Source organism: Chelonoidis abingdonii, chromosome 3 (genome assembly GCF_003597395.2).
Source record: "Chelonoidis abingdonii isolate Lonesome George chromosome 3, CheloAbing_2.0, whole genome shotgun sequence".
In the NCBI taxonomy this organism is placed as follows: Eukaryota; Metazoa; Chordata; order Testudines; family Testudinidae; genus Chelonoidis; species Chelonoidis abingdonii.
Genome location: NC_133771.1, coordinates 41,681,374 through 41,707,047, shown reverse-complemented (window position 1 = coordinate 41,707,047; position 25,674 = coordinate 41,681,374). Strand labels below are relative to the sequence as shown.

Below are 25,674 nucleotides of genomic sequence, written 5' to 3'. Positions count from 1 at the left end.
GCCTTGCAAACGCAGCACTTATCTGCAAAGTGGGATTCCCCGAGGCACTTAGGGCAGGAGTCGTGAGGATCTCCTGTAGGCATCGGCTTGTGACAGGCCGAGCATGATTTGAAACCTGGTGAACCAGGCATGAGTCTCGGCACTGGGTGAGGGGAAGGGGCTAATCCCCGAACCCCTCTTAACTATATACACTAACTATGTTAAAGAAAATAATAAACTAACTGCAAGTATAGAAATTTGAACTATATACACAATAACGAGAAAACTATGAGTAGCTAGGGAGGTGGAGATCAGCTAAGCCAGGCTCCACTGTTCCAATGACCGATATGGGCGGTAAGAAGGAACTGAGGGGCGGTTGGGTCAGCAGGGGTATATATCCAATGCTATGGCGGGCGCCACTCCAGGGGGTGCCCAGCCAACCCATCAAGTGTTGCTAGGATAAAAATCTTCCAACGAACGTGCATGCGGCGCATGCACACCTAACTGGAATGGATATGAGCAAGCACTCGAAGAAGAACTTTATATCTACTAATAAACATCAGCAAGAAAAGCTACCTCTTGGAGGTCAGAAAGTGAAGGGGAAAAGTGAGAAATGACAAAAGCCAAGCAGAGTTGAACCTTGCACAGGAAACTAAAACCAATAGTAAAAGGTTAAATTGCCATATAAATAAAAAGAAAACAAGGAGTAAAGAAGTGAGACTGCTAAACACTGAGGGTGGAGTGGAGATTAAAGATAATCTAGGCATGGCCCAATACCTAAACAAATACTTTGCCTCAGTTTTTAATAAAGCTAATGAAGAATTTAGGGGCAGCAGCAGCGTGGCTAATGGCAGTGAGGAAATGGAAGTAGAAATTACCACAGGTGAGGTGGAAGTCAAACAAACATATTAATGGGACCAAAGCAGGGGGTCCAGATAATCTCCATCCAAGAATATTAAGGGCATTGGAACGTGAAATTGCAAGGCCAATAGCAAGGATTTTTAATGAATCCATAAACTCAGGGGTCGTACCCTATGACTGAAGAATTGCTAATACAGCACCTATTTTTAAGAAAGGGAAAAAAGGTGATCCAGGAAATTACAGGCCTGTAAATTTGACCTCAATTGTATAGAAGTTATTGGGACAAATTTTGAAAGCGAAAGTAGTTAAGGACATAAAGGTAAACAGTAATTGGGATAAAATACAAGATGGTTTTACAAAAGATAGATTATGCCAGACTAACCTGATCTCTTTCTTTGAGAAGATAACTGATATTTTAGACAAAGGAAATGCAGTAGATCTAATCTACCTGGATTTCAATAAGGCATCTGATACCATTCCATGTGGGAAATTTTTAATTAAATTGGAGAAGATAGGGATTAACATGAAAATTGAAAGGTGGATAAGGAACTGGTTAAAGGGGAGAGTACAATGGGTCATACTGAAAGGTGAACTGTCAGGCTAGAGGGAGGTTACCAGTGGAGTTCCTCAGGAATCGGTCTTGGGACCAATCTTATTTAACATTTTTATTAATGACCTTGGCACAAAAAGTAGGAGTGTGCTAATAAAATTTGTGGATGACACAAAGTTGGGAGAACTGGAAATACCATACAAAAACACCCAGACAATCTTAAAAAATGGAGTAATAGAATTGGGATGAAATTTAATAGTGCAAAGTCATGCATTTAGGGATTAACTACAAGAATTTTTGCTACAAGCTGGGGACTTATCAGTTGGAAGTGATGGAGGAGGAAAAAGACCAGAGTGTACTGATTGATCACAGTGTGACTATGAGCTACCAATGTGATGTGGCTATGAAAAAGGCTAATGTGAACCTAGCATTTCCAATAGAGATGGGGAAGTGTTAGCACCATTATAAAAAGCACTGGTGAGATATCATCTGGAATAATGTGTGAAATTTAGTTTCCCACGTTTAAGAAAAATAAATTCAAACTGGAACAGATGCAGAGAAGGGCTACTAGGATGATGAGAGGAATGGAAATCCTACATTACAAGAGGATACTCAAAAAGCTTGGCACATTTAGCCAAATCAAATGAAAGCTGAGGGGAGATATGACTGTTCTCTATAAATACATCAGAGGGATAAATACCAGAGAGAAGCTATTTAAGTTAGGTGTCAGTGTTGACACAAGAACAAATGGCTATAAACTGGCCATCAACAAGTTTAGGCTTGAAATTAGATGAAGTTTTCTAACACTCAGACGAGTGACTTTCTGGAACAGACGTCCAAGAGGAGTGGTGGGGGCAAAAACCTAACTAGTTTCACGACTGAGCTATCATATTGATTATTAGTGCTATGTTATGTTTTAACCTTATGTTTGTAGAGCTGTAGAAAGTGATGCTGTTTTAACAAATTTGGGACTAATGCCCAGGCTGGTTTACATGTCTGTAAGGAGTAGAGCATGACTAGACAGCTGCATAAACAGGCTGAACACAAGGTCAGCTGAGCCTGTGCATTGGTTGACATGGGACTAAAGGTAAGCAGAGGAGAATAGCATCTGTCCCACTGTTTGAAACTGTATAGCTACTCAGGAATTTTCAGGAGCAACTGCTTACTACAACATCTAACAGCTCTAGCACATATAATGAATTTTCTCTCACACTTAAGCCACCAGAACTGAAGAGCTTTCTTCATCCTTAACGATGAATGCCTACAGAGACAAGGGAGAGACTCTACAATGGGAAGAATTCCTTTTCAAATATGCTACCATGGCAGGCAGGTGGAAAATACCCTTCTCTCCGCTACCTTTATACTGAGATTTTTAAACCAGTGTTGCTATCTCTTTTCTACTCGGCTGACACCTCTATTCTGGGTGTGTGGGAGATAATGCAAGTTCTCAGTGCCGCCCCTAATTTTCACTGGAACCGAGTGCGCCTATGTGGCAGGCAAGGAGGACCGTCATAGACTCAGCCCACGGGAAGGTGTGGCTGTGTATGTGCTACATAACCATCTCCAAACTGCTGGGCCATCGCCTTGACAGCGTATGGTCTAATTCTGCCATCGTCTGATTACTGATGAAGACAAAGTTACTTCTGGCAGTAATAAACTGCACAAAGAAAAGGGAACTGTGTGTGAAACTCTCAGTTTAGAAGTCTTTGAGATAGCAAATTAACTTGGAACTGAAATGTCTGAGAATCTGTATAAGAGGTTGGTTAGAGTTGGGAAATTTGACCTGGTATAATTATGCTGATTTAGTTACACTGGTGTAAACCCCAAATGGAGACACACTGCACCAGTGCTAACTGTAACTGGTACTTTGTGAGATTTCCCATGGTCACTTGTATCCACACTGGGGCTTGCACTGGCATAGTTATATCAGTTCAAAAATTCCAGCATAGATAGGGTCTAAGACTCAGTATGGAAGAGCAGCAAGTGGAGGAAAGGACACTGAGTGCAAATCAGGATAATTATTTTGTTTTTAAGGAATAAAATAAGAAACCCCAGCATATTAGCTGTCTGTAATGAGAGTAAATTTAAAACATACAATATGTCTCTGTGAGAGATAACATTACACTGAAAGTACTTGTGCGTCTCTAGCAAGCTGGCCAGGTAAGAGGGCAAAAGTCATTTGTTCCAAAAAACAACTTTACTTCTTGACAAACAAATGAATAAATAAAACCACTGTCTATTCAATAGTAGAAATGGGTGAATAATTCATTATAAATAATTTATTTTACGAATGCTAGCTCTTTTCCTGTTTGAGAATTGACTGCGAGATGATGTGGTGCTAAAGCAGAGGAGAATAGTACTTGGCTCACTGTTTTCATTTTCTAAATGAATTATTCGGAATTATGAGCTGCATCATAATTATTGGTCTATAGACTTCGGTAAGCAGTTAGTTGCCAGGCTGTTTAATCAGTTTTCATTGGATATTTAGGTCACATGGCATGGTTCTGTTCCCTGGTTGGATGGGTAACAGTTAGAATCAGATTTCAGGTAAGAATATAAGCAATTTCAAGTTCAAAATTTGTTTTCCAAAAACATTCTCCAATATTTGATTAAAATTCTCTGTGTTTATGGTCATTTCTGCCAGTAAATGCTCCACTAAAATATTTGCAGGTGGGGAAAAGAAAGGGTACAAAGTAGCTACACCTCTACCCGGATATAACGCTGTCCTCGGGAGCCAAAAAAATCTTACCATGCTATAGGTGAAACCCTGTTATATTGAACTTGCTTTGATCCGCTGGAGTGCATAGCCCCACCCCCTGGAACACTGCTTTACCATGTTATATCTGAATTCATGTTATATTGGGTCACGTTATATCGGGGTAGAGGTGTATATTTAAAAATATGCATACATGTTCATAGAAATACTTTTCTTTTTATAATTTGCACAGGCGTAAAATACACAACACAGATATGTAAAGAAATATTGGGATACCTTCTATTTAAGAGGCAGTAGATACATTTTAAGCTTAAGAGAGACTTTCATGCCTAAATATAAAAGCATAATTTTATATCTTTTTCAGCATTAGGAGCAAGGATGGTCCTTGGGACTTGTGAGACCTGGTTTCAATTCCCTGGCTTGCCACAGACTTCCTGTGTGACCTTAGGCAAGTCACTTAGACACTTTGTGCCTCAGTTTCCATAAGTAAAATGGGAATAAAAGCATTTCTCTCCCTGACAGGGCTATTGTTAGGATAAATACATTAAAGATTGTGAGGTACTCAGATCCTAATGGGGGGCCATATAAGTACCTAAGATCCATTTTTTCTTAGTGTGTTTACTAATTACAAATGCACATACTGCTCCTGCAATCTGGGGAGGAGGGGGAGGCTTCTGAGTCCCATTGACTCCCATTACATTCCATGATGAAATAATGGTCTGTCATCAGGAACCGTTAGGAAGAGAGATGGTCTAGTGGATAGGATACTGGACTGGGATACAGGAGTGTTGAGTTTTATTCACACTTTCTGTGACACCTTAGGCAAGTCTGGGAGTTATGAGGGCAAAAACATTTAATAACTGAAAGATGCTCAGTGATGAGGGTTGTATAAGTACCTAGTGAGACAGATCAAATTGAAGGATCAGGGTTTAAATGTTTGTTTCAGAAAAAATTGTATCCATCCTAACTTTCTTTCCTATTAATACTGCCTTAAGCCGTAATGTTCAATTTGTGACAATAAAACCCTTTCTACAGCAATTCTTCATATGAATAGAGTCAAATACAAGGCACTGCCCACTGAGTGGTAAAAACTTGTAAAACACAAATATCTTTATTGCTACAAATGGGAATAAAAAACCAACTGTCCCAATACATTTTTGATAATGGTTATCTTTCCCCTATTTATTCCAGTATGAAAATCACCCATTAAAACTTTTTTGAAATTCAACCCTCACCTCCAAATTTTCTTTTACAATTTGGTCCCTTTAAATATAACACATTTTCCTTATTTCTCTCAGACTAGCATTGTTTTGTGGTGTCCAAAGTCAACAGTCATTTTGCAGGCCAAAATGAAACGAGACCCTTGCCTTTACAGTTTAAAAACAGTACTAGCATAAAGCATAGCTTCACAGAATGCTACTCTCTATGGGCCCAAACCTACATTAATAATAATATTAATAAAATTGTCTATTTAGAGATCACACATCATCACAGATCTCAACATAATGCATTGCGGCAGGCAAGTTTTAATAACTTAAGTTTTGCAGATCCAGAGATTTAAAGTGACTTGCTCAAGGCCACGCAGCATGTCAGACTTTACAACTCCCACTCCCAGGCCCTTTCTTGTTGACCTCATTGCCTCTCATGGAGGTTCCCAATGGAAATAATGGGGATTTGGATATGGGAGGAATGCTGGATCAAACTGGATAGTAGATTTCATAATAACGAAAGCTCTTTCCATACTGTGATCTCCATTAAACAAACAACAATGTAGAAACCTCTGAAATATTATCCTAAAGAATAAAGTGGGTTCAAAAGCTTTGGTAAGCCTTTTTAAAAGAACCCAATAAGCTTTTGGTTGTATAAACTGATGAGCTGTTTTGCAGAATCAATACTATGCCAGAGTTGATCTTGGTCCTGTCCCTTGATAGATTCTCTCATATTACGCAGGGGATTATTAATAATTCTATTTGGCACTTACACAGTGCTTTGAAATTTGTGAAATACTGTACAAACATTAATTAATCCTGACACTATCCCTGAAAGCTAGGCAGGTAATATTATCCAAATTTTAGAAACAAGAGAATAGAGGCAGAGAGATTAAGTGATTTGCCTTAGACTACAGGCAAATCGGTGTCAAAACCAGGACTTCTTGGGTCAGCATTCTAAGTTCAGATCAAAAGTCCACATCTTTGGGATCGGAGTGCATCAAAGACATCATGTCTTTTCTCTATTGCAGTCTGTTTCTAAAATCACTTTAATATTAGAAAACAGGGGCCCTATTCTCTGCCAATAGGAGACTTCCACTAATTTCAGTTAGAATTACCCATATCCTGCTGGGGATAATAGGTGCCTACATTTCTCCTATACCAACTGTTGTTTGGGTTAGAGTATGAGTGATAAAAGCAAGTTTCCCTTTTAGGATCTGATTTGGTTTCTGCTGATTTCAATGAGCACAGGACCAAACTCCACATCAGAGACAACTTATTCTGGTTCACATAATAATGAATTGGAAATAATGGAATAAATTCTATGGAATCCTGCACCCCCAATCATGCATATTGAGCCTTTACATAAAATTGCCATGAGGATGCCTCTTGTTTATCACATATCTTGGTGATCTGCCAGTTAAGGAAGCAGAATCCCTGATTTCTTCTGCAGAAGTAAGGTGGGAGGATGCACAACAGGTCCATGAGGGAAGAATTATTTGGAAACTTAAATTGAAACTCACAGAACTTCCTACCCCTACATAGGTTATTCTCCTATATGGGAAGAATCAAGACTTCAGATTCTTTGGACTTGGAATCCAAGAGAACAATACTGTGATGCTGCACCCCATATTCTTCATAATAATGTTGTAATTTGAATATGGCATAACTGAGATATGTTTTATGTGAGATGGGACATGTGAGGTATCATTGGAAAGGGTATGATTTACTGAATTTGATTATTCACTTTGTATGCATGTATCAGTTCTGTATCTGAAGTTAGGAATATTGACTATGTAACAATTACAACTGTGTGTGCACTTAGGGAATGCCTACTAGACAGTAGGCAATCAGCCTGAATGAGCGATTAGGAAAGACAATAGAATGGGTCTTTGAAGATGCTGATCTCTCATCCTCCTGGAGTTCCTTCCTGTGGATGTTACAAATAAACCTTGTCTCTTGGTGGTGTTAACACTAAAAGGACACGTGATAATGTTGCCTGGTAGGGAGCACCACTTTGGACACTGCTGGTATTTTTTCCATTGGAAATAAAGGATTCCTGCCTTATGTACATCCTATTTAAGGCTGGAAAGTGAGTCAATCAGGGCTCTTCTCCATCTCCTCTCCACACAAGAAGGAAGACTGCTGAAAGCACAAGAAGAAACAAAGGAACTAAGCTGGGAAAAGCCAAGGGATGAGTCCAGGCTGAGACAGGGGTCTAGCCTGTGAAGAGAAATAAAAGGAATGTTAGGCTGCAGAAACTCTGCAACCTGCCGAAAACAACATTTAGGGTGAGAAATTACTATTTGTAACCCATTTCTTTAGTGAATTAAGCTAAGGTTGCGTGTTTTATTTGCTCAGTAATTTACTTTATTTTGTTTGCTATCCCTTATAATCACTGAAAAGTTACATTTTGTAGTTAATAAATGTTTTTTTTGTTTATTCCAAACCCCAGTTTGTGCAATTCATAACTGGGGGTGGAGGGCAAAGAGTTGTGCATACCTCCCTCCACTTTGAGGGAGGGGGCGATTTTTATGAGTTTATACTATATAGATCTCTATTCAGTGCAAGACAATATCATTTTGGGTTTACACTCCAGAGGGTGTGTGCACAGGAGAGCTCGGCATTCCCCTAGCTAAATCCTCCCACAGAGAGCTAATCCCAAACGCTGTGTGATTCTACTGCGGGATGTGTTCCTGCCTCTGTGCGTGCTAGAAAGGGGCTTGACAGCCTGCCACAGCAGCACAGAGTAAGGGAAACCCAGGCTCGTAGGACAGGTGGGCTCAGTGGGACACCAGCACATTCAGTGGCACCCCAAAATGGAGGGTCCAACCCATCACAAATACTTTTGTGTGGTATGACGAGTACAACACACAATATTTAGTGAATGCTTATACTGTAACAATATCACCTTTTCTTGTGTCCTCTCTTCCTTTGCTGATGCAGCTTTTTTTCTTATTGATCGTTCTTTACATTTGCTACTGGTTTTAATTAATATTATACAATAACCCCACAATCTTTTCCTAATCAGGATGCTGGATGATAGATCAATTTAGCACATATTCCCGAGGCTGGTCTCTTATTCCTTGATTAATTATTTTCCATTTTACTTACATGGAACTCCACTAGCTCCTGCCTACCCAGTCACTTAAAGTAGCCACATATTTCTGCACCAGCTTGCATTGACCTATACATTATTTGCTTTGTCTTCAGAAATCTTGCAGAGGAAAGTTCCCAGTAGATAGGCTGAAGTGGTACAAAGCGTGTACAACTCCAACATGATAGGGACGGGGACAGCTGGGAGCAAGAGTGGCATAAAAAGTAGGCGTAGTATTGCCCCCATCGATAGTAATCTGGTGTTGCGTCCATTGATAAGGCTCATGTCTGCCCCCATACAGTATGAGAAGAAACAGAGGGTGGAGGTGGAAATATTTAACTTGTGACCACTTACTAAACTGAATAGTTTTCATCTCTTCTTTGTACAATCTTCTATCCAGCACTATTAATGCCTTATCCCATAACTTTTTCCATTAACCTTTCATCTCTAATGTGCAATCTTGGGAAATGCATGTTTTTCAAAACTCATATATCCCTCCAGTGATATCTACAAAACTCCCACTGACTTCAATAGGTGCAGAGAGTTAGGCCAGCACTGATTGCTTTTGAAAATCTGACCCCAAGAGATGAACTAAACACAATGGCCTCCTGTCCCTGAATCGCTACTCCTTAATCAAATTATGCTCTTCTGGGGTTTTTTCCTAACTAGACCCTTTAGGATAATGATCAAGATTTACTTTCAGTTTACAATTTAGCGGTCTAGACAGAAATGCTAAATATTCCTAACAAAAGGCAAAACTACTCAAAAAGAAAAACAAATGATTAAACCACACCCCTAAGATTTTAATTAATATGAAAATATGCACATATGGGTGAAAAACTTTACTAAGGTACATTAACATTTTGACAAAAACTATATACTTAGTTTAATTTCCTTTAGGGTCTTTTTTTTTGTCTTTTTTTTTTTTTTTTAATAAAGGTTTTCTGTAGCACTTCCTAAATAATTGGGAATTGAATCTGGATATCTTAGGAAAAATTAAAGCTCCAACAATTTCCTTGCTTATTCCTTTTAGAACTCTTGGTTGCACATTATCCAGACCTGATTCTTAGTCTACTTTAAGTGCCTCTAATCTTATTTAGCATAAAGTTATCTAAGAGATAATATCTGTACCTAGCTCCTCCTCTGTCGTCCCCGGAAAACTGATCCCCGACTTGAGCAGATCGCCACCCTCTTCTTCTGTAAAGACAGAAACAAAGTATCTATTTAATAACTCTGATATTTTCATATTCCTGGCTATAAACTCTCCATTCATTTTTAAATGACTCACCATACTGTATGTGCTGATTGATGGAGGGGGAGGGAGAGAGGAAAGAGATCTTAAATTCTCAAATATTTGTTGCCCTTCTTGCTTTTCTAAATTTATTTTCATGCTTTTCATTTGGTTTTGAAACTTCCCCACTTGGGCAGATTCTTTGTATCAATAAATGCCTTTTGTTTATCTTGCATTTTGCTTTTTCCATCTCTGCTTAGTCACACTGATTTCTGGTGCCCTTTTAGGTTTCCTTTTTTAGTTACTTTGGAAAGAATTCTTATTTTAACTTCTCCAGCTGTGTCGTAAATACTTCCCATTTTTCTCTGCGTATTTCACTGCTATCAATGGTTTTCAGCCTCTTTTCTTTCACTCACGACTTAATCTTTTGAAGTTTGAACCTATAAGGTCCAGTAATTTTGTGTTTGTGACTTTTTTTTGGCATTTTAGTTCAATTCTCTTCACCACAAATTTCCTGCATAACCTTGGGCAAGTCACTTAGCCTCACTGTGCCTTAGTAGAATAACTTTACATGCTCAGAAACTACAATAACAAAGGGCATATAAGTACCTAAAATTATCCTTATCCTTACATTCTCTAATTTTTCTTTGTCATGTCCCTTTTTTGGTCCTATTCACCATTTTTTATGATACAGTTCCCAGGAAATTCTTCAAATCAAGACAGTCTTTCATAGTATTTCTCCCCATACTCTGTTTTTTAATCAAAAGTGCAAGTAGTCCAAAGTAGAAGAGTGAGTGGAAGTGAAGGGAGAGGTACTTCCTGTCTCCCACTGCTTAGCCAACTGGGAAACAGGGCACACATTTTCAGGAAACAAACACAGTGACACACTGGGCTTCTCTACATTACTTTTTGTTGAGTTATAACCTGAGTACCTGATTTCCAATTAACTCACATTCATGAATACAACTGTTATTCTTAGGTGGACATTCAAACCTTTGAAATAGGCTACAAATTAGGCCACACCTGCTTTTCTTTTCAGGTACCAAGGTTATATAACCACCACATCAGGTATGTAGTTTGTGTGGTTTGACTTATAATGAAAACAAAATTATAGTTTTTGCAGATTTCAGTGCTGTATTTAATAAATGTATACACTTGGTATATTTCCAGGCCTAGTGAATTTTCTAGTCTGCAGTTTTTAGTTGTGTGATAATGTGAATTAACTGATTTCCAATTAACTCAAATTAAACAACATGGTTGCAAATGTTAATTTAGACACTCACAAATGTTTGTTCCTGGTTATGCTTCACTCTAGGCTTCGGCTAATATAATTGATTGAATAAGAGTGGGAAGTACAGTCCAGACAGTGTATGGAAAAGAGAATCAGAAAATATTTAAAAAGTTTCAGAAAAAGTAACATGTATTCCTACATTTATCATAGTTAATATACATTTTTTTTATTCACACTCAACCTCCTAGAAATCTAGTCAGTTAAGTGACAGAAAAGGAATCTCATACCATTTTAAAAAAATGACTGGCACATGAATTCAAATTAAATTTCATTTGGAGAGGTAATGGACAACTCTAATTGAATGTAAGCACAAATTAGACAGTTTCCATGGAGACTGTGTCCATGTGATCTGCATATACTGTAACTCATAAGCGAAGCCTCTAATTCAGCTGCATTGGAGTCTAGAATCAAAAGGAAGGCATGAAAAAATAGAGTGCCCCCAAAACCCAGAAGATCCTTTAAATTCTTGCAAATAGTTAGCAAATATCACAGGAAACTTAGTGAAAAAGAAGCTTTCCTTTAAGACAGTAATTTTGTGCAAGTAGCTATATTTTGAAATCACAAATGATGTATCCATCCAGAAACACCTAAATCATCATCAAAAAGGAAAACAGAAATGTATGCAGTAACTCCTCCCATGCTAGAAGTCTGTAAAATTCATATTTACTCAACCTCAAGTTACACTAAAATTGTAGGAAAATTTCTGAAAATACCCTGAATATGTTTGACATATTTTAGACAGAAGAGGGAAATAACTCTTCTATCTAACTTAATCCTTTTTCCAATTGCCCTTGCTGCTACGGAGCAGGGGGCAGGGGGAGTTGGGGGGAGAGGAGAGAATGGCTGCTACACAAACAAAGGGAGATGAAGAAGATGAATGAATAAGCCCAAAAGAGGTCAGAGAAAAGATGGAAAACAATTAGCACAAACTATCAAGGAAGGTTACAGCACAGGATCAAGACTCAGGAGACCATGACTGTGATTCTGGCTCTGACACATAATTCCTGTGTAACCTTGAACAAGTCATTTAATCTCTCTGTGCCTCAGTTCCCCAACTGTAAAATGAAGATAATCCTTCTCTACCTGATTGGTCCCTTGTAAGAATAAACTCCTTACTGCTTGAGATGCATTCCACTAGAATAACGTATGGCAGTATGTAGATAGTTTAAATCCCAGACATGAGGAGTAATTCTCCTTACATTTTTTATCATAAATTTATAACTGTTCACATGTAACCTTACTGCTTAGATCTTTTCCTCATACATGGCTAGTGTCAATTCAGTCAGCCTTTGAATAAATTGAATTCATGCATTCTGCACTGATGAAGCCAAAGTTAATCAGAGGTCTCAGTGACTCTTGTGGCATTACAAGGATAATCTTTGTCTGAGGTTTTTAAACAATTACTCCAACATACTGTAATTCCTTTAAGAAAGGCATGGATGGCTTTTGTTTGGTCTCGTTACGTTTTTTCCTATGAATAATCATTTTTATTACTGACTAACAAAATTAAAATAATCTTTCATTCATTAGTGTTTTTCCTATGTAATGGTAATGAAGCAGGGCACATTGTGCTACACACTTATAGCGTTCTTGTGTTATTCTAGCATTGTTCTAACATTCTAAAATACTTGCATGCATGGATCATCTGTTACTTTCCTCATCCTAGAACACAGATCCAAATTGTGCCACCTGCCCCACCGCCTGCAGTGGCACTAACTCCAGAGGATTTGAAATCAGTCGCTTTACATGATAATGCTAACCTTAATGTGAAACTACTCGATGAGGGATAAAGTGAAAGGGCTTAGAAAAAAAAAGACATTGACAATAAAGGTGAGATTATGAAAATAGGATGATTTACATTTTAAGGATCTGAATAATGTAAAGAACTCACATTCTGCAGACAACGGATACAATTACTAGTTAAGTCTCCTTCAAGTGCACACATTATAGATTAATATAAAGAGAAATCCCAAATCTGTCCTCAGAAGAACATAACACTCCTGTTGACTTCAATGGGAGTTGTATGTGAGTGTCATGGGGAAAATGACAGTCTAAAAAATACCTGGATGTCTATTTGCTTTTATGAAAGCTGAATTTCTAATCAAGCGATGCCGTAAGGCACTCATCTATGAAAGCAGCCATGCCTCAGGCTCCAATTTTCTGTTCTGGCTGAACTCCGCTTGGTTCAGTGAGTCAAGGATGGTCACTTTATTTTCCTCATATTCTGGGGCCAGTCAGCAGAAGGTTCAGTCTCCATTACAGGTTAAAGCAGTCTCCGGTCAACTCTAACTACCACCCCATTGTTTATCTATTGTCCAAGGAACTGTGCTCGCAACCAGGAAGAGTCTTGGCCTGTTGAAACACTTCATCTACATTTCAATTTTTTTAATCTGAATTAAAACACATGAGCAGCAGCTAAGAGCGTAAATTGTAAAACAATATTTTAGTGAACATGACTAAGCCCTGGTCCTTTCCTACCTTTATTACAGCAACTGCCTCCTCTTAGGCATCACCGATTCCCACACCATAGCCTCCCTGTTCATATAGAATGCTTCTATTAATAATAGCCTCCTCCCCCATTGATCCAACCCTGTCAATCCCGTGTCCTTCCAGGGAACAAGCTACCAATCCAAGTGCAGTAAGGGCTCACCCTCTCCTCACTGACGACCCTTCCAAAGGTGCTCTTCAGCAAGGCTCACAATCAGTTATCTGCCTTCGCCACCATAATGCTGCATGGGAGACAGACTGAGCTAAAATTCATATTAAACTTCATAAATAAATTAAAAATCAATTATCAGCCTCCTCTGGGTCTCCTAGTGCATCTTATCTTAGCGATGTCTCTCTTTTAGCCTGTAAACTCCTTAGGCAGGTACTGTTCTTTTTTGTGTCTTGTATAGCACCTGGCACACTATCAGTGCTTAGCAAGTAATAGGCTACCCTTGTACGTTGTTTTGACAGTGTATGAGTGTGTGGCAGATATAGAGAGCCGGGGAAGGACTGGATTTAAATTGGAAACCATGATTATAACAAAAATTAAAGATTATGTTGAAAGGTTTAAACTCTTGGGGGACACTTTTTTGGGTACCCTCTTTGAGCAGTGGGAAAAACAAAAGAAATTTGGTCACTTTGTCAAGTTGCTCTTATTTTTCCTATCAACACCACTATTGGTTTTACCCCATTTCCTTTTACGTACCATCTGGTGACTTCACAAACTGGAGAATTCACTGTGCATGTAAATTAAGATAATGATTACTTTGGCTTTTCTCCTTTTACAGCAAAGTTTTCTGATAGGTTATGTTAGTAAATGTTGAATAAGTCCTTGTATTTAATTTAGTGCCGTTTGCTACTATCTGTGCAGCAGATAAGAAAGAAGGACTGATGAAGCCTAGATCTCTTTCCAATCTAATCCTTCCACTTTGTACATACAATATAGTTCCAGCCAGCTGAAACCTGGCGGTTTGAAAAAGCTTGTCAGTCATAACACCTGTTCAATAAAGCTGAAGAAGTTGCCTGTGTCTGTACGGCTCTATTTTCCAGGGAGCCTAAATGCTCATTTGTCCTTACTGAAATCAGCAATGATCTTATAACGAAAAGAGGACACCTGCAACAATGGCTCCAGAGAGAAAAACCCTTCATTCTATGAGACAGTGTGCTTCATAGAGTCCAAAAATTGGGGAAGAGGGATAGCTCAGTGGTTTGAGCATTGGCCTACTAAACCCAGGGTTGTGAGTTCAGCCCTTGAGGGGCCATTTAGGGATTAGTCCTGCTTTGTGCAGGGGGTTGGACTAGATGATCTCCTGAGGTCCCTTCCAACCCTGATATTCTATGATTCCCCAAAGCCTCTTTCTGCTGACTTTTCAAAACTGGAAGGGTTTCAGTCAGACTTCCAAATGATCCATTTACACATTTTATTGCATTTCTGGCTCCATGGTAGACAACCAAAATGTACACAATTAAATAACAATTCATTATCTAAATAAAATTCATTAGCTAAGCAGCATGAATGATGTCCTTATTCAGCAACGTAAATATTTCTGAATCTTCTGACTAAATTTCCAGTCTTTTGATTTCCCTCTGGGCTGATCTCAGGGTTTTGTCTCCATCCTCCAAGTCTTTCTCAATAAAGTCAATATGGTAAAAATGTTTACAGCAGATTCCATTTGCTGGCAACCCGATAGCTGCTAATAAGCAGAAGGCAGGTTTACAGGGCAGACGCCAGGGAAGGAAGCACTGGGATATGCCTTCCCTGGCTGTAGTGCTGCAGAACTGCTTGCAGGCAGGGCAGCAGCAGGGAGAAAGAGCTACTGCCTAGAGGCTGGGGCTTTCTACAGGGAGTGGGGATGCCGGGCACATGTGGAGTTGTACATCTCCGTGCACTCTCCAGGGGTCAGGACTCAGTATGTCCCAGTGCTTCCTTCACTGGGTGCAGCCCCCCAGCAGGACATAGTCCAGAGAGCACAGTAAAAGGTAGCAGGCACCTCCAACATTCAGGCTGCTGCTCTCCTCCCCACAGCTTCCCCTCCCAGCCTGTAGCCCCTTGCCTCCTGTGTAGTCTCTGTATGCAGGCAGGTTTTCAGGGCTGCAGCCCCAAAAGGAAGTGATGGGACAAGCTGAGCATTGTCCACAAGGAGGTGTGCAAGGCTGCAGGCAGAGGAGGCATGTTCCAGTACTTCCTTACCTGACTAGAGCCCTGGAAACCTGCCTGTAGTGGGTGCTCAGCACCCTGCACCACTTCCTTCCCAGGCTGCAGCCTCGCAAACCTGCCTGAAGCTATGGTCTCTCTTCCAAAAATGTTATTAATAAGTAGCATGCCATTGCCGATATCTGAATCCCACAGATATGAAAGTCAATGGGATGGGATCGGTTCTGGCAAAATGTTGCTGTTAAGAAGAAGTTGTTAATATCCAGCTTCCTATTAACTGGAATCTGCTGTATATCTGTTCCGTGCCTACTGTACCCTCCTTCAGATGGGAACATGTCGAGGGTGCTTTCACAATGATCTGCTGCTGATGTTTATACACTTTGCATAGGTCCTTCCTGTACACTGAAAGGTAAATGGGGAAGCCATGTCAGGAAACTATGCTGACTAAATCTGGCATCATTGTGTGCTTGTCATTTCAAAACTAATGCTGCATCTTGGTGTCAGAATGCTTGTTTAGTGTGTTAATTTACTTGAAAACTTACTAGAAAGGAGACCAAACTGTGGGTCTATGCACAGACTAATGATTAGTGTGGAATTTATGGTAATTCTAGTGGTGAGAATGTACTAAAAGTCAGACATTATAGGCCTGGAATCTCCCCAGGCAAGACACATTTCCATTGCTTTCAGTTGGAGTTGATCATGTTTGTGGGAGGAGAACCCGGTGCCTGGATTTTATTCACTGATTAGCAGGTCACCTTGAGCAGCTACTATACCACTCTGTATCTCAGCATATCTACCTGGGAAATGAGGATAGGCATTGATAATTTGTAAAGCATTTTGAGATCTAAGGCATCATTGTAAATACAGTTGGTTGTATGAGTCCATCTAGAACACACTTTTTAGTTGGACCTTTAAAATCCAGTAACTTCTTGCTTTAAATTAAGACCATCATGTCAAATTATATTAGGCACAACATAATTTTTGTAGCACTGTAGCTGTCAATACAAAGATAGACAAGCAATATGGCCTTACTACCTTTGAACCTTACTATCTTTGAGTCCAACATGTATTACTTGGCTCTAAGAAATATATACAGCTTTACTGTAATTATTATCTAGGAAATCATGGCATTCTACTTTTATAACTTTATTTGACTGTATTGCAAGAGGCCCACAAGTACTTTCAATCACTGCCAGGCTTGTCCAGTTTTCCAGATGTGCTGTCAATATAACCTCTAACATTAGAGATAAACTGAATTTGCTCAACCAGAGATATTGGGTTAATCATGGTATGCACAGGTTTATGAATTCTGAAGACATTTAATATGAGAAGGGTCTGTCCCTGATGGTGTATGGAATATGAACAAGAGCAGGAGTTCTCCTTCTAGGACTAAAAGAAAACAGTAATTAGTGTCAGTTGTAGCTTTGATCACTTATAATAAAGTCTTTTGGCACTAGATCACAAAGCCACCATATATTTATAGAGATGGGACAAGTATGGCTAGTTTGTTTTTACAAATCCACACTCATATTTTGTAAGCTCCAAACCAACACAATGAAGCTTCTTCTGAATCCACATGCCTCGTGAGGAGAGAGAAGGATGGATTTTCATTTAGATGAGACTCAAAATCTGATCTCCTTTAGCATTTTTCTAACCAGTGGGGAATTTAAGTATCGCTTGTAAACAATGCACCATTCCCTCTCAGATATAACGGTAACCAAAACAAGGAGCCAGAGATCAGTTGCCCCTTTTCAGATATAGTCCTGTCCCTCAGTGCCCCTGAGTGCTTCAGGGCTTTCACCTTAGCACAGGGACTTTGGGGTCTGGGCCTTGAACAGTCAGGGTCTTCCCCAGCTGCACCCCTACTGAGGGAAAGGCTTCTGTTGTTGTCCTGTCTTTTGGGAGGGGGTAGGAGGGCCCAGGCTCACCGTCTCCACCAGGCTCCAATCCAGGGTCTGATGAGAGGCTGCTACATTCTACGCTTTGAGGTGCTATGCAGCTGACCCCAGACCACTTCCTACCCAAGTTTCCCTTTCCCCCATGGAGTAAATTACAGAATTACACATAAAGTCTCTGACCTTCCAAGTCAGTCACCTGTCTCTCCTTTGTAGGTTTCTATCGGGTCTGTTTTTCCAGATCTCTGGCCATGAGAGCTCCTGGGCAGTACTTCTTCATAGCTAAGAGCAGAGGTCTGCTCCCTTCCCCTGCCTGATCCCTTCTGAGCTACTCTGCATTCCCTTTTAACCCCCCGCCCCCGCCCCCCAACTTGTGCAGGCTTTGCAGATGGAGCTGGGCAGGGCTGCCTGGACTCAGAGCTGCTCCTTAACCCCTTGCTCTCCAATGTGGTGTTTCTATACCCCCATCACATACTCCAATACAAATAAATAATAATAACAATGATGTTGCTGCATAAGGAAAAAGATATGCCAGTGTCAAGATATGTGTGGGGGGGAAGAGGGGAAGAGGAAGAATCAATATATAGGACTATTTTAAAATGTGTACCAATGTATTTCATTCATTTCCTAAACACTGAACAAAGAGTAAAGGACAAATCAAAAACTTGACAGGGTCATTAATGTCTATTTCTGCTCTTAGAACAATGACACCTTTTTTTCTCAGATTTGCATCCTGTGTGCATTCAGAGTCATGGTTTCTTAATCTGGGAACAAAAATATCTATCACCATTCACTTCTGGTAATCCAGCTATATAACACAGCTAAAAAAGAATAAACCAGATTCTATTCTTTCCAATTCATCAACAGAATCACTCACTAAGGTCCTGATCCTGCAAGCTACTGTACATGGGTAGACACCCTCAACCATGCAGAGCTGAAGTCAATGGCATTCCACACAAGCATAGGGGTTCACTTACACAGTACAGCTCACAAAAGCAATCACGTATACCTTTGCTAACCCACTAAAGGCACTGGCAGTAGATAAATGTCACTGGAGCATAAACTGGCCTTTTTTCCCACTTGTGACAATGCATGATCAGGAAAGAACCCAGCCTGAGTCTTGGATCTTAGGATGAGTTTGCAGTTAGAAGAAAAACTATGTATCTATTTGCAAGCTGAAAATATTTGAACTGGAAACGAGTGAGCCCCTGTAAACATGTAACCTCACAATATTATTGTACAGAGTCCTTTAACAGAAAATAATTTCAATTTAAGCATGTCAAAATACATGCAATAAAATATTAAATGTAGTATATTTGTATCCAGTGATTTCTTTTTGAAGTCTATCTGTTTTAATAATCTTTAGGTATAATATTATACATTTGCTATCGTGTTATTCAATTCTGGGGGGACTGGAAGGAGAATTGTGTGGTACTTTTAAAGTTCACATTGAAAAAGTAAAACCAGTTACTGGCCTTAGAATCCCTATTTTCTGCTCGATGTCTTTGTTTACTGAAAGATATAAATAGGGGCATAGAGTGAGTCAGGGAAGTGGAACTAGAATATTAACATTATCACTTCTGCTTCAGTGCTCAGTTCAAGACTGGTTTGATAGCGACAAACTCATTGACTGAAAATGAATCTGTAGGATCTGTCCAATTCTCAAGGGAAAACCAACACTTCTAAGTAGCTGTCTTAGGAGCAAAGGGGCAAGGAGAATAAATTAACCTCTCAACCACTTACATGCCCTCCTTGTTATGGTCAAGCCACATCATTATGGCAGTTTGGGGAATCTTGCCTCCACATGATCATTAGTTACATCTAATTAGACAAATTTCCAGGGCTGTCACTCTGGCATTTTTAAAAGATACTGCAATGGCTTTAAGATTTAGAGTTTGTTTTATTTTCCAGAAAGCCATGAATAAGACCCACATGTTTTCAGCGAGTTGGTTCCCCAAGGATGAGATTTCCAATGTCTTTAATTAATGCTTCATTGCTGCTCTGTTAGGACAATGGCAGTGATTAGTTTTAATGTGGGACTTCCAGCTCCAGTCTGTGTATGGCCATACAACCAGTCCACATTCACCACTGCTCTAACAATTACTAATAGCTTTACTTGGAGAGAAATACAATTTTTGCATTTCTATTCTGGATTCAGGGTAAAAAAAGTAACCTGAATGAAATTATACAGCCTGTCTACACACAACCTTCACATTTGAAACAGACCAGAGGGAAATTCAAAGTCACCAAAACCCCATCACCTATCAATGTATGACAGAATGAACATGATTGTGTGGAAGTGGACAGCAGCTAAAACTAATTAGAGCAAAGTCACATTCAGATAAACAGCATACACAAATCAATTCTATAACTCTTCCTCTCTAGCCTAGAGAGCCTTATCAGGTTAAGGCCAACCACTGCCACCACAGTTTTTTCATGCAGATTATAAAGTCATCTCTTAAAAGAAGTCAGCTATGACTATAAGATAAAACACCTTAATTCCAAAAAGATGTGCATAGCCAGGAAATGCATAAAAAGGATCAATTTGTGAAGCACTAGCATGGCTTCTATTCAAATACCATAAAATCTTCATCATGAACTAGTGAGGTTTTCATTTTTAATTGCTGTCTGTGTTGAGTAAGGCAGTCAGTTTAAGCATCATCCATACTAAAAACAGTATTCATTATACCCTAATCTAATGTAAATGCAAGTCCTACCTGAATGCAAATCTGAAGCCTTCATTCTACCACTATAATTGCATTAGGTTCTATGTTAAAACTTCTGCATGGACTGAGTATCTTATTTTATTGTTCTAATGTCAATATACTGACATTTATCAACAGTTATAGTCCTTTAGATATCCCCAAGCTTAATCAGCAAACACAATGTATCTGTTTAAAAACTTCTGAAAGATTTCTGAGGAAATGTGTTAAAACACCACCAGAGGCTTTCTTTTGGTTATTAATGAACAGATGTATCATTGGTAACATAAATATACTATATCTTGTCCTCTCGTACCTACGCAGATTGTCTGATTTACTGTCTAAGGCAGGGGTGGGCAAACTTTTTGGCCTGAGGCACATTGGAGTTGCGAAACTGTATGGAGGGCCGGGTAGGGAAGGCTGTGTCTCCCCAAACAGCCTGGTCCCCACCTCCTATCTGCCCCCTCCCACTTCCTGCCTCCTGACTGCCCCCCTCAGAACCCCTGAACCATCCAACCCCCCCTACTCCTTGTCCCCTGACCGCCCCCTCCCGGGACCCCCTGCCCCTAACCGCCCCCCCCAAGACCCCCCCCCCTCTCCAAACCCCCCAGCTCCCTGTCCCCTGACTGCTCTGACCCCTATCCACACCCCTACCCCCTAACAGCCTCCCCGGGATTCGCACACCTATCAACCCCCCCCGCTTCCTGTCTCCTGACTGGCCCCCCAGAACCTCTGCCCCATCAAACTGTCCCCTGCTCCCTGTCCCCTGACTGCCCCCAGGGACCCGCCGCCCCCTATCCATGCTGCTCAGAGCAGCAGGAGCTCGCAGCCTCACCACCCAGCTGGAGCCAGCCACGCTGCCCACACTGCCCGGCAGGAGTGGCGGGCCAGAGCGCTGGTGGTGCAGAGAGGTGAGGCTGCAGAGGAGGGAGGCAGCAGGGGAGGGGCTGGGGGCTAGCCTCTCCTGCCGGGAGCTCAGGGGCCGGGCAGGATGGTCCCACAGGCAAAATGTGACCTGCAGGCCATGGTTTGCCCACCTCTGGTCTAAGGCCACTTCTGAATCCTGGTTTTGGGGATGAAAGGCATGAGAAATCCCCCAGGTTAATGGAGCTAAACTAGTTTCTTACACAGAACCATTCCAGGAAGGTGAGGAAACATGTGGGAAGGAAATGTATTTCTCATCCCAATCCAGTGATTTATTTCACACATTTTGTTCTAAACTATAAAGCCAGGGCACACCTATTGTTTTCCAGTGTTGTGCCAAAATTATAATTCATGTATATGTACTCTGTGTCTGAAACCTGTCTCCAGTACAGCTGGATACATGCTGTACCGTACACACAATAGCAGTCTCTTCATAAGAAGAAATCTTTCAATTCCATTCTGGGGAGAGATCCTGCATTCCTGGACTTTTCGTTGCTCAGAATGGGAGGATCATCTAGCTAGAGCTATGTCTGTGGAGCATTTAGAACCAATGGGGCTATTTTTCAACTGCTTTGCATCTTGTATAATTATTTATTCCTGGGCAAAGTGCGGGCCAAACACGTGTAAGACCGTGTTATGCTGTAACCGTGTAAGACCGTGTTATGCTGTACCGTACACACAATAGCAGTCTCTTCATAAGAAGAAATCTTTCCTAATGAGAGTAGGAGCGTTTTCTGCTTGCTTCGTGCCGCTTAAATGACTTCACAATATACATAAGAGTTTGGGAGTATTGGATGAGGATTCATTTTATTACATTTGGGAAGAATATCATAATCACTGATGTAGTTGCTGAGATCCATTCTCTGAAGTTTTCAGTTATGGAGGAAAGAGGAGATATTTCCTCTGAAATTATCCAATTCCTGAGGAAAGTTCCATCTGACATTATGGTATCCTCTAAGAGTTCAGGGAGCATCAGGACATGGGAATTAGTCATATTTTTGTGCAAATTCCAATCTTATTGTTACTGCATGTGAGCAAGAGGCACTTATCAAAAGTGGACACTGATCATCAGTAAGCCAACAACAGCTCCCAGCTCAGAACCACGCAGAAGAGATCCTCTCTTCTGGGAGCACTAAGGCTATGTTGTCCCACTCCTCCCACAAGCCATGCATGTGGCCCTGGGGCAAGAAATTGCAGGAAGGAACCAACCAGAGACTTAAGACTACACTAGAAAAGGTTTTCTAATATAGCTATACCAGAAAACTCTCTTAGTATAGTCAGATCTTATACTGGCAAAGAAGTACTTCAGCTGGTGTAGCTTATACTCATGGTTTCCCAATCAAAATAAACGTTCTTGCTGGTTTAACTAAATCAACAGTAGAGGTTTTGCTAGTATAGAATGTTAAAAAAAAAAAAATCACACCCCCAACTACATATGTCATGGGCAGCCATATGCTACGTATTACGAGAACAGTATTTACCCGCTAAACAAATCCCTAGGACCCTGGTAACCAAATCGGCATTGCTCCAGGTTAATCCAGGACTGACCAAGTTACAATCTTTTCTAGAAGCGATAGAATAGCTACTTTAATTAAAAACCGCACGCCACATCAAGGCAGCGCATAATCCAGGGCACACTGGTTTAAAAGCCACTCCAATCATGCAGAAGACCACGAAGAGCATTATCGTGAGAGCTGGAGCAAAGCAAGGACTAGTGAGGGAGTGTTACTGCTTGGAGGATGAGGAGACCAAGCGTATCAGACACCAGAGAAGGTCCGTGCGTGAGGATAAAAAAGGGTGAGGAGCCATGGGAAGTAGCCCAGGGAGTTGTAGCTGTCATGCAGCTTGTCAGGACCACTACAACAGCTGCATCCACAAGCCTGGGCGGGTACCTGAGTAGAAGGGCGGGCTCCGGGTTCCCCCCAAACCTCCCAACTCCTGATCAGACACAGGAGGAGCTGACCCAGACTGTGGGTTCCACAAGAGGGGAAGATCACTGAGGTGAACAAATCCGCCAATAAGCGCAGGACCCACCAAGGTAGAGGAGGAACTTTGTCACAATTATTATACTAGCAACAGTTATTAGTGTGGACGGAGACTTAAACTGGCAGGAGCAGCTGTGAAGCAATGTAAGCAAGGATGTTGGATAGTGATGTCATCAGGCTGCTTTCTGCAGTCTTCACTCTGAATGCTCTTGTCCTCTATACTGATTGGCTATTCGCTCCAATCCCCTCCCATCTCCTTCCTCCAAACCTTTGTCTTTCCATTTAGCCACTTCCCTCCTAACAAAACCCCACAAGGCCTCAAACAAGGGGGCCTCATTCTCAGTTGGCCCATAGGCAGTACCATAACAAACATAATACATAAATAATCATAATGAAATAAATACGTACAGTATGATTGTTTGGACACAAAGTTATGGTGCTGCATATAACACATTGAGACAGCATCATTACAGTTCAGTGCAACACTGAACAGAAATTCAGACAACTCAAACTACACCGAAAGCAATTTAACAATAGCATTTCCCTCCCTCCTCATTTTGTGGAAGACAATAAGAACGAAGATGAGACACAAGATCAGGAAGAATATAAAACATCAAAAAACCAAATGCTTGAGAGTGGTAAGTAGGAAGATGAAATTAAGACATTTAACTTCAGTTGCTGATAAAGACTGCAATAAAATAAATGGCAAGTAAATACCATGACAAAATATGGAAACACAAAAGACTTACAGATTTTTAAACTCATTAGCCTACTGTAATACTAATAGAAAAGTACCTATGAACTGATTAGCAGTGTACCTTTACCCTTGTAGCATGGAGGCTACATAGGCAACTTGTATCAACCTGAGGGCCATGAATAACTTGCACATATATTTATTTTAATTTACATGACTCCAAATTGCCCCCAGTGATGAATCCAAAAAAAAAACCATACCATGAACAAAATTAACATTACATCCCACATTAATGTAGCTTCTGCAAAAGCAATGTAGTACTGTAAGCAGTTTATATTTTATGATATGTAATGTACTATAATTATGTTACTGTAAACCATTTCTGGGTCCCCTTCCACTGGTGGCTACTGATTCCCTTTTTCTCTTGGTGTCTTTCTTTTGTCTCCCTGGCACATAACTAGGAGCAATGTGAAGAATTTATGTGATAGAGATTATCTTGTGTGTGTGTCCCCGCCACCCTGATTTGAGTGCATTAAACTCTTTGAAAGAGTTTTGCTTCCACTTCACATGTGGTAATTTCTATTTCTATGTCCTCACTCCCATTAGTCATCCTGCCTTCTCCTTCATGTTCTACATTGTCATCCTTACTGAACACTGAGGCAAAGTATTTATTTAGTTTTGGAGAAATACCTAGATTATCCTTAATCTCTATCCCATCCTCGCTGTATGGCAACAACAGTTCTTCTTTTCTTGTTCTTTTTATACATATATGGGGAAAAAAACATTTACTATGGATTCGAATTTTCTTTACAAGGTCTAACTAAGCTTGACTTTTATCCAGTCTCTCTTTATCTCTACATGTCTGACTTCCAAGATGTAGCTTTCTTTGCTGATCAGTTCCTCCTTCATTCTAGGTAGCCTCTCTGCTTACTCCTACAATCATCAAGTTAAGTCTGGAGTTCTTCCCTACAAGTTCCCACCCCCCTTTACTTGGGACACAAATTCCAGATAGTTTTTGCACTTTTGACTTAAAGGAATTCCACATTTAAGTCCCTGAGCTCTTTGGTCCAGGTGCGTTCAGTAACACCTTCCCTTTATTTTTCAAAGTCTGCCTTTTACAACTTGAAAAACCTGCCCTGGTTTTGAATATCCTTCTATTTAATGCAAACCGAATGAATGCACAATTATTTGATCCAAGGTTATTTTCCACAACCAGCTTTTCTATAACATCATCACTACTTATGCAAAGCAGTCTAAAATAGCATCACCGATTGCTGGTTCAGTGACTATTTGGTGAAGAAATCTGCCAGCTGTTACATTAGAAAGCCCGCCGGTGGTACCATTATTAATAGCATTTGTTCTCTAATATATATCTGGGATATTAAGGTCTCCCATCAGTTCAAAGTCTTTCCATACTTACACTCCTTACTTCCCCCGCCTCTCCCTTCAATATCCCTCATCCTTTTGCTATCCTCTTATCCCTGTTGACTATCCTCTTATCCCTGTTGACTCATCCTTTCCACACTGGCCCTGTCTGGAACAAGCATGGCATTTGCCAAGCACCACTCGGACCACTTTACTTTTACACTATGTCTTTTCACTACTCTGTCAGTTTTCTATTTATATTGTAAACTGCTTGGGGCAGGAGCCTTGCCATGTGGTGTTTGTACAGCAAGTAGCAAAATTAAGCCAAGAATAGACTTTGAGTGTTACAATATTTTGGGTCAATACAAATAACAGTAAGAACAAAGAGCCTTTAAAGTGAAAGTAAGGAGCTTGAACTTACTGTGGAAGGTAATGGGGAAACAAGTGATGGGGAATCACACAGTCTAAACAATAGACAAGGAAGATGACATTATCTACGGCTTTTTGGATGTACTGGATGGGAAAGAGAGGAGA

General features: G+C 40.4%; 1 protein-coding gene across 5 annotated transcripts in view; it reads right to left on the bottom strand.

Annotated features, from left to right (window-relative positions):
- DLGAP2 (DLG associated protein 2) overlaps positions 1 to 25,674 on the bottom strand; it is a 698,632-nt gene that overhangs the window by 138,034 nt on the left and 534,924 nt on the right. For 3 of the 5 annotated variants that reach the window (XM_032798258.2, XM_032798257.2, XM_032798259.2), the window contains one exon: positions 9,543 to 9,608. The exons of the other annotated variants lie outside the window; for them this stretch is intronic. In XM_032798258.2, coding sequence (XP_032654149.1) covers positions 9,543 to 9,608 — 66 coding nt within the window. The remainder of the gene's footprint in view (positions 1 to 9,542; positions 9,609 to 25,674) is intronic. 5 annotated transcript variants of the gene reach the window in all.